At 46.2% G+C, this 14,822-nt stretch overlaps 1 protein-coding gene across 1 annotated transcript in view; it reads right to left on the minus strand.

The window, feature by feature from the left end:
* LOC142566658 (boophilin-H2-like) overlaps nt 1-14,487 on the minus strand; it is an 80,263-nt gene extending 65,776 nt beyond the window's left edge. Inside the window, exon 1 of the mRNA XM_075677490.1 lies at nt 14,418-14,487. Within this exon, the coding sequence (XP_075533605.1) occupies nt 14,418-14,487 (70 nt within the window). The remainder of the gene's footprint in view (nt 1-14,417) is intronic.
* Nucleotides 14,488-14,822: the final 335 nt, after the last annotated feature.

Consider the following 14,822-nt stretch of genomic DNA (forward strand, 5'->3'; position numbering starts at 1 on the left):
GCGATACGATACCGTTGTCACATCGGCCACATGACCAAGCATGTGGCCAAAGCTGCCGTTTGAAACCGGGCTGCGCATAGTTCCGTAATTGCGCTCGTTTGGCCAGTCGAGTGTTTCAGAGTAGGATTTGCACTGGTCCATCATCCAGTCGCACACACCCGACGGACAAGTCTGTTCACGTTGACGAACATGACGATTAGGCATGTCGTGTGTCCGGCGTTTGGTATCCGTTCCATTCATTGCCGCACAAAGGGAACCGCAAAAACGCGTAGTGACTGACTTCGATGGCAATCAGTGCCAGTGCGACTGAGGGCTCGCTTTTCTAACGAAACAGACGTTAACAAGTTGCTGTAGGCGTTCCATACGTAATGGATAACAGGTTGGTGAAGAATTTACCTCTCTAAAGTTGACGGACATTATACATAAGAAACACCGTAATAAAGAAAAAAGGATTATGCAGCACAATCCCGAACACTTTGCAGACAGTGGATATACGGGCTAAGAAACAAGGTATCGAGTTGGAGTTTTTTCGTGTACGGTTCGGTTTCTGGTTCATGTCTTTCGGGTTAGGTTCCGGGTTCGGTTCCCGAGCACCATTCCGTTCCGGTTTAAACTGGTTAGAATCGGTTCGAGCGGGTTCAAACGGGTTCGGAGAAAAAAAAGCAGGAGTGTTTTTGTTGTACTCTTTTAGTGCTACCTTTTCATTTCTCTGTCATGTCGGTATAAAAACAAATTCATAATGCAGGTTTATTTTTGTAAATGTTGTGACTTGGCCAATTCGGATGCATTCAGATGCGTTCTGCAATATGAAGATACAGTTATTATCGGAAGAAGCAAATGCGGATCAACTCGTATCATCATTGAAAGTGCTCCCATTGAAGAGTCCGGCAATGCTTGTGTTAGCCAACCGTCCATGTCACTATCAAAGAAGGAGTTGAAATTCCTGCGCATGTGTTAATTATAATAGTTTTTGCCTCGTCTGCGACTTGCACTATCGTTTGCCAGTGAACCTTGTCAGTAGACACGGGCTTAAAAGCGAGAAAAATTGAGGGTGTAAAAGCGGCGTGTCTTCCCCGAAATGTATTGTTGTTAGAAGTTAGCGCCTGTTTGTGGCTGTTTTCTCTTTTACGTCCTTGTGCGTCTTGCGATATAAGAAAAACTGCAAAAAAGGTACTGAGAAATGCCATCAGATTTCCTTCGCATAGCACAAGTTGATCGGCCTTCATTCTTTTTCTTTCAGTTAATTGCTTCCTATAATCTTGCCTCATATATAAACTTGCTCCGAAAACCATTGGATGAATAAAAATATGCATTACGCAATTATTTATTAATTTCAGTGCGACATATCAATCTTACGCTGGAAACAACATACCAGCGCAATACGTACATAAAGAAATGTATTTTATAGCATTTAGGTTGTCATCTCCTAAAAAATTTCCGGCTTTTTTGTGCGCAACTAAATTTTCTGATTGATCGGGTCGGATAGCGCCGCAAATTTTGCAGATGCAAGGACCCCTAAAATATCGAGGCAGGTCCAACCCACTAATCCACCTTAACCGAGCCGCTAATTCATCTAATCCAAATTATTCAACACACCAATCCCAATAATTCACATTAGCTCACCCACTCATCTAACTTATTCACCGAAGTCCCTTAATATTAAGATTGAGCAGATTCAAGATAATATGGAAATGCTGTCGCATCAACTTTAAAAGTGGAGTTAGGTAGGCCTCAAAGTTTTTTTTAATTACCATGATCTTTTAGAGCACTAAAGAAAGGACACAATGTCACTGTACAAGAACTGCCGGTGACGTAGAGGACTGCGAGTGATTGTGTCTCACTGCTGTTTGTATATAATGGCTTATTCAAACAGAATAAGTGGAAGCTATGGATTGATTGTTGATTATGTCCCTGAAGGCCTTCACAAGGGGGCGGGAATGTATTCAAATCAACTACACACTGAAAACATTACACAATTAGTAACACCATGCACATAGAAGCCATGAAAAATAAACTATGACATGTTGCCTCGGAATATATGTTCTAACTTATTCTAAATGAAAAGGAAAATTGGGGGAGAGGGGCAGTATCTAACACAAACTTATAGTATATACGGACAACTTTACATTAAATTGAGGCGAATAATAATAATTGATCCTGATTTGTTGTGGAACTGCAGACTATGCATAATATTTCGTGCTGCTGCCGGGCGAGTGGTAAAAATATATTCAGACGCAAGGTACAGCGCCATAATAAAAATCTAGAAGTTACAATTTTGAAGAGCCGCTATGCTCGAGAATAAAGCAGCTAGGAAACCTGGGAATAGAAGCGAGCGACAACAATTCAGTATTGACGCTCATGCTGCATTCTATCCCCCGCAGGGGCGTCTGCGTGAGCAGGCGTTTGGCGTGTTGCGACACCACGTTCCCGAGCACATGGGGGTTGGATCTTCCCGCGTCTAACCGTGCGCGGCTTAGCCGTGTCCGGCGAAATAGGGATCCTGGAAGTTGAGCCGATGCCGGGTGTTCGGACCTTGAGGCCCCCCGGCGGAGGCAACACACTTCTTTGCTCTCTGCTTCACGTAGACGGCATCTCCTGACTTACCTACCCGGGGGAAATCGGTAGCTGCCTTTTCCTGTCTCTCTCTCCCTACTACCTTCGTCTTTCCCTTACTTTCCACCTTTCCTGTCTTCTTCTGGCTTCCCCTTTATTTCCAATTTTTCCAGGCAGCAAGGGTTAACCTTGTGTGAATAGCCAACCTAGGTTATTTCATATTTGGTTATAGTGGTAATGTACAGCTGGCGTTTGCAGGCCGTGTTTCACAGGTCCTGCAGCGTCCCCTTGTAGGACTCCACGGTGGGTGGCTGGCGCTACTGCTGAAATATCACATATCGTTATGGATAGCTCCTTTCCTCAACTCCCTGATCGTCCTCAGAAAACAGGGCGCTCCGATGAAGTTCTTCAGTTTTTCGGACGCCAAGTCCACAACTTCCCACATTTCCATGTAGTTCACTCGGAAAAACCCGGCAAACCAGTGCGCACCATTTCACCTTTCCTTCTATCGAAGACTTTGACTGATGTTTTTGGAGCCGGTTATAAGGCGACCAGGATGGCAAGCGGTGATCTCCTGCTGGAGCTCCGCGATAAGAAGCAATACGAGAAACTGCCGAAACTAGTGTCATTTGGGGAGACCCAACTAACAGTTACCCCGCACCGTACTACGAACCCCACCCGCGGCGTTGTGTCGGACGATGACTTGCTGGAGCTCACTGAGGCTGAACTCTTGGAGAGCTTCAGTGAACAGAATGTAATCAATGTCAAAAGAATTAAGATGACGCGAGATGGCAAAGAAATCCAAACCAAGCACTTGATAATCACCTTCGGATCAAGCGTCCTGCCCGAGTCCATCGAGGCAGGGTACATCAAGCTCCATGTTAGGCCATATGTGCCCAATCCGCTCAGATGTTTTAAATGCCAACGTTTCGGCCACAGTTCGCAGAGCTGCCGAGGCCGTCAAACCTGTGCGAAGTGCAGTGCCCATGAACATACTTCTGAAGCTTGCGAGAACACTTTCCATTGTGTAAACTAGGAAGGGGAGCACGCCGCATACTCGCGGTCGTGCCCATCCTGGACGAAAGAGAAATTGTGACGATAAAAGTAAAGGAAAATATAAGTTTCAAGGAGGCATGCAGGCGCTTATCCTACCTGCCCAAGAAAACCTTTGCCGATCTGGCGCGTCAGGGGGCAGCGTCACAACGGCCTCCGGCGGCTGCCCGACCCACAAGCAGTGAGTCGGCAGTTACGCCATCTTCCCCCGCGGCGGTTGCAGCTAGCGCTGCTACGCCGACCCAGCAGACGGGACCATCTACCCCGAAGGTGGGTGCAGCCGTGGCTGCCCCAACCTCCCCGGACCCTTCCAGCGCAGGCAACAGCCAGCGCAGCCAAATCCTTCAGGGAATCCCATCAACCTCCGGGCTGGTGGGCGCAGGGGTCTTGCCTTCCGAGGCAGGACTCACTCGGAAAACTTCTCGCTCGCTAGAGCGCGTGTCCGGAACCTCACAAGAGGCAATGGACAGTACACCTATCCTCTCGGCGCTCCAAGCGCCTAAGGAGCGGCGAGGCTCCCTCGAACGCTTCAGAAAGGGGAAAACCCCGGTTGCAGGGCCTGGAAAGAGCTCTGTAATCTAATCCCTGAAATCTCTCTAATTAATACTTATGTTTCTGTACACACTGCACTAACTTCCTTCCAATATGGATACACAAATTATTCAATGGAACGTCAGAGGTCTCCTTAGAAACCTTGATGATGTGCAAGAACTCATCCACAAACACAATCCAAAAGTGTTGTGTTTACAGGAAACACACTTAAAATCAAAATACACAAACTTTCTTCGACAGTTCATTACTTTTCGTAAAGATCGCGATGATGCTGTCGCATCATCGGGCGGTGTTGCAATTGTAATTGAAAAAAGCATAGCGTCTCAACGTTTAGAGCTACGAACGGCCCTTGAAGCAGTGGCGGTTCGAGTTGTTCTGCTAAACAAATTGATCACTATTTGTTGGCTTTATATACCACCACATTACAAATTAAGCAAACATGACTTTCAGTCCTTCATAGATGAATTGCCAGAGCCTTATGTGGTTCTTGGCGATTTAAATGCGCACAGCTGCCTGCGGGGCGACCCTCGTATAGACGCGCGAGGTCGCCTTGTTGAACAGTTCCTTTTTTTTTCTGGTGCGTGCCTTCTGAATAAGAAGGAAGCCACATATTACTGTCTTGCGAACAAAAGCATTTCTTCAATTGATGTCAGCATAGTTTCTCCTTCTATTCTGCCTGAACTCGAATGGGAAGTTACAAAGAATCCTTACGGAAGCGACCACTTCCCCATACTGCTACGGACATCTAAAGAAAACGAATATCCACCACAGGCATCTAGGTGGAAGGTTGATACAGCTGATTGGGAGAAATTCCGAACTTTCACTAGTATCTCATGGCATGACATGTCCTCGTTAGGAATTGATGCTGCTGTGGAGTGTTTTACAGCCTTCATAATAGATGCCGCATCTAAATGTATATCACGAGTAAGTGGCTTGGCATGCAAACGGTGTGTCCCGTGGGGGAACGACGACTGTAGGATCGCTCGTAAGAAACAAACAGAGCGTGGGGGTTGCTACGCGCCTCTCGCACTGCGGAGAATCTGATTAACTTTAAGCAAGTAAAATCCCAAGGCAGGAGAACGCGCCGACAGGCTAGAAGAGAGAGTTGGCAGAGGTTTTTATGGGGTATAAATTCGTATACAGATGAGGCCAAAGTCTGGAACAGGGTTAATAGGATAAGAGGGCGACAAACATATTCACTTCCTTTGGTAAACACACAAGGTGATACACTGAAAGATCAGGCAGACTCACTTGGGGAGCACTTTGAGAGCGTTTCAAGTTCAAACCATTTTTCGCAATCCTTTCTGAAATATAAACAGATAGAAGAATGTAAGCCACTCATAAGAAAATGTCGACAGCATGAACCGTACAACTGCCCTTTTAGTATTGCCGAGTTGAGAGCTGCATTGAACACATGCAAAAGCACTGCACCGGGACCTGACAGAGTCATGTATGGCACGATCAGAAACTTACATACTGAAACACAAGTTACACTACTCACACTTTTCAACACTATTTGGGCTGCGGCATACCTCCCATCCACATGGAAAGAAGCGATTGTGGTTCCTGTTCTGAAGCAGGGTAAAGACCCTTCCTTGGTGGCAAGTTACTGCCCGATAGCTCTTACAAATTGTCTTTGTAAGCTTTTTGAAAAAATGGTTAATCGCAGACCCATACATTTCCTTGAACTCACCAATATGCTCGATCCCAATCAGTGTGGCTTGAGAGAAGGTCGATCGACAACCGATCATTTTGTGCGCATTGAAGGAAATATCCATGATGCATTTGTTCATAAACAGTTTTTCCTATCAATATCCCTCGACATGGAGAAGGCGTATGACGCAGCATGGCAATACGGGATTTTGCGAGACTTGTCGGGAACGGCCATCCGTGGAAATATGCTGAACACTATTGAAAGCTACTTGTCAAATCGTACCTTCCGTGTAAAAGTCGGTAATGCACTGTCACGTCCTTTTACACAGGAAACTGGTGTGCCCCAAAGAGGCGTGCTCAGCTGCACTCTCTTTATCGTTAAGATGAACACCCTACGTGCTTCACTGCCACCGGCCATTTTTTATTCCGTATACGTAGACGATATACAAATAGGCTTCAAATCCTGCAACCTCACAGTGTGCGAGAGACAGCTACAGCAGGACTTAAACAAGGTGTCGAAGTGCGCAGATTAAAACGGATTTAAAATCAACCCCCACAAAAGTACTTGTGTTCTCTTCACAAGAAAAAGAGGCCTGCTCCCAGATCCTTCTGTAGAACTGTGTGGACAAGAAATAGCTGTCAAGAAAGAACAAAAATTTCTAGGTATAATACTTGACTCTAAGCTTACTTTTATCCCACACATAAAATATCTCAAAGCTAAATGTCGAAAAACAATGAACTTACTCAAATTGCTATCACACACAACATGGGGTAGCGACAGGAAGTGTATAATGAATATTTACAAAAGCCTTATTCAATCACGGTTAGACTATGGCCCCATAGTATAAAACTCGGCCGCCCCCAGTGCACTAAAGATGCTTAATCCCGTCCACCACCTGGGTATCCGTCTGGCCACAGGCGCATTCAGAACTATCCCTATTCAAAGCTTATATGTAGAATCGAATGAGTGGCCACTCAGTCTGCAGAGATCTTACACCAGCTTCACATATTTCCTTAAAGTGCACTCTAATCCTGAACATCCGTGTTATGAAACTACTAACGATGCGACATGTACTACACTCTTCCGTAGTCGACCCTCTGTGAGACAGCCTTTCTCACTCCGTGTTAGGGAGCTTAGCGTGGAAATTGATGTTCCACTCTTCGAACCCTGCTTGATGCCTCCAGCGAAACAGCTACCGCCTTGGGACTGGCAAGTGATAGAATGTGATATATCTTTTGTAAGAGTTACACAATACGCACCAGAACTCGAAATACGAATGCATTTTCATCAACTCCAGTTGAAGTACTGTTGCCCGGAATTCTACACCGATGCGTCACAATCGCATGTTGGTGTGTCTTACGCGGCTGCTGGACCCTCTTTCTCTGAAGCAGGTCTACTGAACCCCCATGCAAGCATCTTTACTGCAGAAGCCTAGGCAGTACTGTCTGCGGTGAAACACATAAACAAATTAAAGCTAGAGAAAGCGATAATATTCACGGACTTGTTAAGTGTTGTAAAAGCACTAATGTCCTTAAGAAAACATAAAAATAATGCTTTCATCGAGCTTTACAGTCTCTTGTGCAACATTTATTCGTCTCGTAGACATGTGACAATATGCTGGGCCCCTGGTCATAGATGCATCGAAGGTAATGTGCTGGCCGACCAAATGGCCACATCAGTTACACCTCAAGCTGGTAATACCACCACTGCTATTCCTGGCACAGACCTCAGGCCTTTTTTGCGAACGAAACTGCGAAGCTACTGGCAACGCATGTGGGACAATGAAACAAATAATAAGCTCCATTTGATTAAGCCAAGGATAGGTTTCTGGCCCCCCGTTACAAAAACAAGACGGACTGATGTCTTATTCTGTAGATTCAGAATAGGACACAGATATGGTACTCACAACTTTCTGCTTACTGGCAACGAACCTCCTACCTGTGGTAGATGTGGTGAAAGGATCGCCGTCCTGCACGTACTCGTGGAGTGTCGGGAAGCCGAAAGAGAAAGAAGGAAACATTTTCATCTTGCCTACCGGTATTGTATCCCTCTCCGTTCCGGTATGTTTCTTGGTAAGGAACCCCTTTTTACCACCAAAGCTGTCCTAGGTTTCTTGAATGATGTGGTTCTGCATGTTAATAGCCCAATAGTATCGTAGCACATTCTCTTTCTAGAGGATGCTGCTATGATAGTATTTCTGGACAGCCCACACCTTTAGGTCGTTTTGGTTCAAGGACTCTGTTTGGGTTGTAGTGCTTCTTCAAAATTTTTTTATCAAAATGACCAATTTTAGCACATTGTAATTCTTTACAATGCTTCTATCGCGTCCTTGGCACGCTTCATAGTCATTGTCATAGTTTTATTACGTGTAGCTCTTACACATTTCACAGTGACCGTCTTTTAGGCCCCTTTACAGCCCTATTACAACCATTGCTCGTAATTTATCGCTCTGCTTTCATTTCATTACCATTGGCTTGGCGCTCTTTAGCCACACCTGGCCCTTGCGCCATAAAACATTATACATCATCATCATGCATTCTATCCATATTCAGCGATTGTAAAGCTCTTTTAGGGAGAATAAACTGCCTATTTTAGCCAAATACAAGGGCTTTAACAACATTTATTCGCCTACTGATTGAACGCTTTACCTTTACCAGTTGTGTGCCTTGCTTCTACTTCGAGTGGGCACATTGCATATTTTTCGCTTATTTTAATAAGTAATACTCGCAGTAAAAATTTCCTGCAGAACTTTATCGGATGTACGGCATAATTATCTCGTGGGTCTTACCTTTTCCAATTTTATTTCGTGCTGATTTTTTTTCAAGCTCTAAGAACAATCTTCCAATGCATCTTCTCCTGCAACCACTCTAAGGGTAGAGTGCAATGTTGGCTCGAACGATTACCAATAAGGATAATGTTACACCTTTGCCGCTTTCAAACATTTTATTATGTCAATGCTACAAACTTTTATTTTGGCAGAATGAAAAGAACGAAGAAAAGGGCATCGCAAAGGGTTGTTAGATTCCACGTCGTTCGATGACTAGACAGGCTGTGCTTAAACCCGGAAAATGCCGTCTTAGCGATGACTTGTGTGGCCGGCGCCGCAAGCACTACTGTGGCAAGTGAATACAGGTCTGAGCGCCCGCGACTTTTCTTTCGCCTAATGGTCCAGTACATTCGAATCCTTGCTTAGTCTAGGCATCTTCTCAAAGGCATCGAGTAGGCTGTGCACTTCGACTTTGAGTGCACGTTCCCTAGCTGGTTGCAGGCAGTCCTCTTCTCTTTCTATAAGAAAGGCCTCAAGATCATCATCAACTCGTAAGCTGCTAGAGGGACATTGTGCTGCCGCTATTGATTGTACTAGATTGCTTCCGTCGATCCCACGAAGCCGTCGCCATGTGGGCACCAGATTCTGTTTTGCTCGGCACCTTTACTCACTAGTCGACGTTACGTGGTAGAGAGCATCTAGATAAATAGCGAAATTGAGAAAAGGTGGCAGCCTAGCAACAACTTCTCTCGCCTCTTCATGGCAATCGTCATGTTGCTGGCTATCGATATGCCCAATGTAGTAACCTCTAGGCGACATTTCAGCCAGGTTCCGTAAAAATCACCTATCGTGACGTGCTCCCTTTGCAGTTCAACAGTCGCTTTCCCAGCGGGAGCCAGTGCAGCCACCGCGTTTTCAATTCCCTGCCAGTCTCCTTCTGTAAGAGAGCGCTGACCTTGATGGATAAAAAAGTCGCACAATTCTCGGACATCCAGCAGCCATTTAAGCATGGCGCTTGTCGACATTCACCGTGTCAGACAGCACAAAATTCGTTTCTTCAATTTTAGTGTGCGAAGAAAGGACATCACGGCTGGTGCTTGAATTTTTTTTCACTTTGTTGCGTGCTTTGATAACAACGTCCTTCACTGCCGAAAATTCCAGCGCATCGCGAGCTGCAGGTTGCAGTATGTGAACGGCTTACCTCATCCTTTGCAAGAGGGGTTCATCATCTTAAAATGTGAAATCTCCTTCGAACTCGTTTAGGCACGGCCAGTCGCTTAAATTCCAACCTGACGTTTCCCACTCTTTATCCTCGGACGGGGGCGCGTGTCACACGTCTTAAGATGCTGGCTCTGCTAAAGAGCAACCGGTCTAGCCACATTCGCTCCATTGCCCGTCATTACACTGTACACTTGGTCCAGAGCTACTCCATATTCAGAGAGCACAACAAGAACTTCCCGCTTTAAGTTTTCCACGGTGTGCCGCCCAATGAGTACATTCATAGCCGGTGTACACTGATGCCAAGGATTAAAATTTTATTAATTATTTTGTTTTACATGCCAAAACCACAACCTCATTATGAGGCACGCTGTAGTGGGGGACTCCGGAAATTAGGACCACCTGGGGTTCGTTAACGTGCACCTAAATCTAAGTACACGGGTGTTTTCGCCCCCATCGAAATGCGGCCGTCGTGGCCGGGATTCGACCCGCAACCTCGTGCTTAGCAGCCGAACACCATAGCCACTAAGCAACCACGGCGCGTGATGCCAAAGATTGCTCGATCAAGGCGTGTAGCACTGTCCATCTTTAGTGACGCAAGACAATCTTGAAGTGACTGTGAAATACATTTTTTTGTGCTTTTCTTGCTTCTAGAGACACTCGTAATCGAACACTCTCGGCGCTCACAGCCATTATTTTCTTAGGGCCCTGCAATATAGGTTCAATGATTCTTTAAAATCCAGAGTCATCAATCATACGAATTGGTCGAATGTTTGTAGTGACCATCATCATCATCATCATCATCATCATCATCATCATCATCATCATCATCATCATCAGCCTGGTTGCGCCCACTGCAGGGCAAAGGCCTCTCCCATGCTTCTCCAACAACCCCGGTCATGTACTAATTGTGGCCATGCCGTCCCTGCAAACTTCTTAATCTCATCCGCCCACCTAACTTTCTGCCGCCCCTGCTACGCTTCCCTTCTCTTGGGATCCAGTCTGTAACCCTTAATGACCATCGGTTATCTTCCCTCCTCATTACATGTCCTGCCCATGCCCATTTCTTTTTCTTGATTGCAACTAAGATGTCATTAACTCGCGTTTGTTCCCTCACCCAATCTGCTCTTTTCTTATCCCTTAACGTTACACCTATCATTCTTCTTTCCATAGCTCGTTGTGCCGTCCTCAATTTGAGTAGAACCCTATTCGTAAGCCTCCAGGTTTCTGCCCCGTAGGTGAGTACTGGTAAGACACAGCTCTTATATACTTTTCTCTTTAGGGATAATGGCAACCTGCTGTTCATGATTTGGGAATGCCTGCCAAACGCACCCCAGCCCATTCTTATTCTTCTGATTATTTCCGTCTCATGATCCGGATCCGCCGTCACTACCTGCCCTAAGTAGATATATTCCCTTACGACTTCCAGTGCCTCGCTGCCTATTGTAAATTGCTGCTCCCTACCGAGACTGTTAAGCATTACTTTAGTTTTCTGCAGATTAATTTTAGACCCACTCTTCTGCTTTGCCTCTCCAGGTCAGTGAGCATGCATTGCAATTGGTCCCCTGAGTTACTAAGCAAGGCAATATCTTCAGCGAATCGCAAGTTACTAAGGTATTCTCCATTAACTTTTATCCCTAATTCTTCCCAATCCAGGTCTCTGAATACCTCCTGTAAACACGCTGTGAAAAGCATTGGAGATATCGTATCTCCCTGCCTGACGCCTTTCTTTATTGGGATTTTGTTGCTTGCTTTATGGAGGACTACGGTGGCTGTGGAGCCGCTATAGATATCTTCCGGTATTTTTACATATGGCTCATCTACACCCTGATTCCGTAATGCCTCCATGACTGCTGAGGTTTCGACTGAATCAAACGCTTTCTCGTAATCAATGAAAGCTATATATAAGGGTTGGTTATATTCTGCACATTTCTCTATCACTTGATTGATAGTGTGAATATGGTCTGTTGTTGAGTAGCCTTTACGGAATCCTGCCTGGTCCTTTGGTTGACAGAAGTCTAAGGCGTTCCTGATTCTATTTGCAATTACCTTAGTAAATACTTTGTAGGCAACGGGCAGTAAGCTGATCGGTCTATAATTGTTCAAGTCTTTGGCGTCCCCTTTCTTATGGATTAGGATTATGTTAGCGTTCTTCCAAGATTCCGGTACGCTCGAGGTCATAAGGCATTGCGTATACAGGGTGGCCAGTTTCTCTAGAACAATCTGTCCACCATCCTTCAACAAATCTGCTGTTACCTGATCCTCCCCAGCTGCCTTCCCCCTTTGCATATCTCCTAAGGCTTTCTTTACTTCTTCCGGCGTTACCTTCGGGTAACGCCGGAATCCCTCTAGACTATTTTCTCTTCCATTATCGTCGTGGGTGCCACTGGTACTGTATAAATCTCTATAGAACTCCTCAGCCACTTGAACTATCTCATCCATATTAGTAATGATATTGCCGGCTTTGTCTCTTAACGCATACATCTGATTCTTGCCAATTCCTAGTTTCTTCTTCACTGTTTTTAGGCTTCCTCCGTTCCTGAGAGCATGTTCAATTCTATCCATATTATACTTCCTTATGTCAGCTGTCTTACGCTTGTTGATTAACTTCGAATGTTCTGCCAGTTCTATTCTAGCTGTAGGGTTAGATGCTTTCATACATTGGCGTTTCTTGATCAGATCGTTCGCCTCCTGCGATAGTTTACCTGTCTAACCTGTATCCTGTCTAATGGAGTTACCGTGGACTTCTATTGCACACTCCTTAATGATGCCGATAAGATTTTCGTTCATATCTTCAACACTAAGGTCATCTTCCTGAGTTAAAGCTGAATACCTGTTCTGTAGCTTGATCTGGAATTCCTCTATTTTCCCTCTTACCGCTAACTCATTGATCGGCTTCTTATGTACCAGTTTCTTCCGTTCCCTCCTCAGGTCTAGGCTAATTCGAGTTCTTACCATCCTGTGGTCACTGCAGCGCACCTTGCCGAGCACGTCCACATCTTGTATGATGCCAGGGTTAGCGCAGAGTATGAAGCCTATTTCATTTCTAGTCTCGCCGTTCGGGCTCCTCCACGTCCACTTTCGGCTATCCCGCATGCGGAAGAAGGTATTCATTATCCTCATATTATTCTGTTCCGCAGACTCTACTAATAACTCTCCTCTGCTATTCCTAGTGCCTATGCCATATTCCCCCACTGCCTTGTCTCCAGCCTGCTTCTTGCCTACCTTGGCATTAAAGTCGCCCATAAGTATAGTGTATTTAGTTTTCACTCTACCCATCGCCGATTCCACGTCTTCATAGAAGTTTTCGACTTCCTGGTCATCATGATTGGATGTAGGGGGTAGACCTGTACAATCTTCATTTTGTACCTCTTATTAAGTTTCACAACAAGACCTGCCACCCTCTCGTTAATGCTATAGAATTCCTGTATGTCACCAGCTATATTCTTATTAACCAGGAATCCGACTCCTAGTTCTCTTCTCTCCGCTAAGCCCCGGTAGCACAGGACGTGCCCGCTATTTAGCACTGTATATGCTTCTTCTGGCCTCCTAACTTCACTGAGCCCTATTATATCCCATTTACTGCCCTCTAATTCCTCCAATAGCACTGTTAGACTCGCCTCACTAGATAACGTTCTAGCGTTAAACGTTGCCAGGGTCATATTCCAATGGCGGCCTGTCCGGAGCCAGTGATTCTTAGCACCCTCTGCTGCGTCGCAGGTCTGACCGCCGCCGTGGTCAGTTGCTTTGCAGCTGCTGGGGACTGAGGGCCGGGATTTGATTGTTGTGTTCATAGGAGGTTGTGGCCAAGTACTGCACCAGGGTGGCCAATCTTGCTCTGGTGAGGGAGTGCGTTACCTGTTCTGGTCACCGGGATCAGGCCACACTCCAGGCCTGTTTGTGCAATTTTATCAACACGCGGATTTTTTTTTTAATCCGGTGGAAAATTGCCTGCACCGGGATTCGAACCACGGACCTCTTGCACGCGAGGCGGGTGTTCTACCTCTACGCCACCGCTGCACAATTCGACGCAAGCATTTCATGATGGCTTCCCCGGTTATGTTTACGCTCACACCCGTGCTCACCTGCAAGACCCTTGTGAGGATTTGCTACACGACGGCTTCTCCAGGACCCCAGACTGCTGTGCTCGAAATCTCCGTTCCTGGAACCAGTTCACAACGATTTCTTCGATTCGTTTCGGTTTGGGTTCAGTTCCGAAATGGGGGAAAAACACGGGTTCGGTTCGGTTGCGGTTGGGGTTCGACACCCTGCAGTAGGAATCGTCCGGTAACCCCATTTGACCATCGCTACTGTCAACAGCGCCACTGCATGCTGTCTAGACGTCAGTAACTGCAGAGGGTCTGTCCAGCTTGTCTTGGTTTACCTTCCCGAGAAGCATGCAGGCGGAAAACAGACACAGATGACTCCTCCATTCAGGATAGTCTAGCGTGCGCCATTATTATCCCAACTTTAGCTGAACACAGTCTACTTAATGGGGTCCTGAAGCACCTTTCGAGCTTGGTGAAAAACAGCGGCTAACATACGCTGCTTTGAACATCTCCGGTAAATTTTGCACCGGTGCAAATTGCACCCGTGCACCCGTGCAAATTTTGCACTTGCCTTTTTCCCGAACACTCTCTTCGATGGAAGCCTTCTCCTGATCCGGTTCGGGGCTGCCGATGGCTGCCATATTTTGCCATATAGCAGATTACTATACACGGCTGCTATTGGCCATTAGTTGACATCGATCAAAACGCGTGAGCCAACTATCGTCTGCTCACGCTCGGCTGTACTCACCAACATATAAATGAAACTTTGGCCGCACTGCTCATCGGGGACGTCGCAGTTGTTGCGTATCGCTAATTTCGCTTAGTCTGAAACACTCAACCTGCCTCGAACTACGCGAAACGTGAAATTCAGGCCCAGACCACGCGCATGCTGCGCTGCGCGAGGAATTTCGGTTAGCACAAACAAGGGACAGGCGCCAGTGGCGCTCACTCCCGGCCGCTCGCGGCTGGTCGCGCT

This window comes from Dermacentor variabilis, unplaced genomic scaffold, assembly GCF_050947875.1.
Source record: "Dermacentor variabilis isolate Ectoservices unplaced genomic scaffold, ASM5094787v1 scaffold_13, whole genome shotgun sequence".
Lineage (NCBI taxonomy): Eukaryota > Metazoa > Arthropoda > Arachnida > Ixodida > Ixodidae > Dermacentor > Dermacentor variabilis.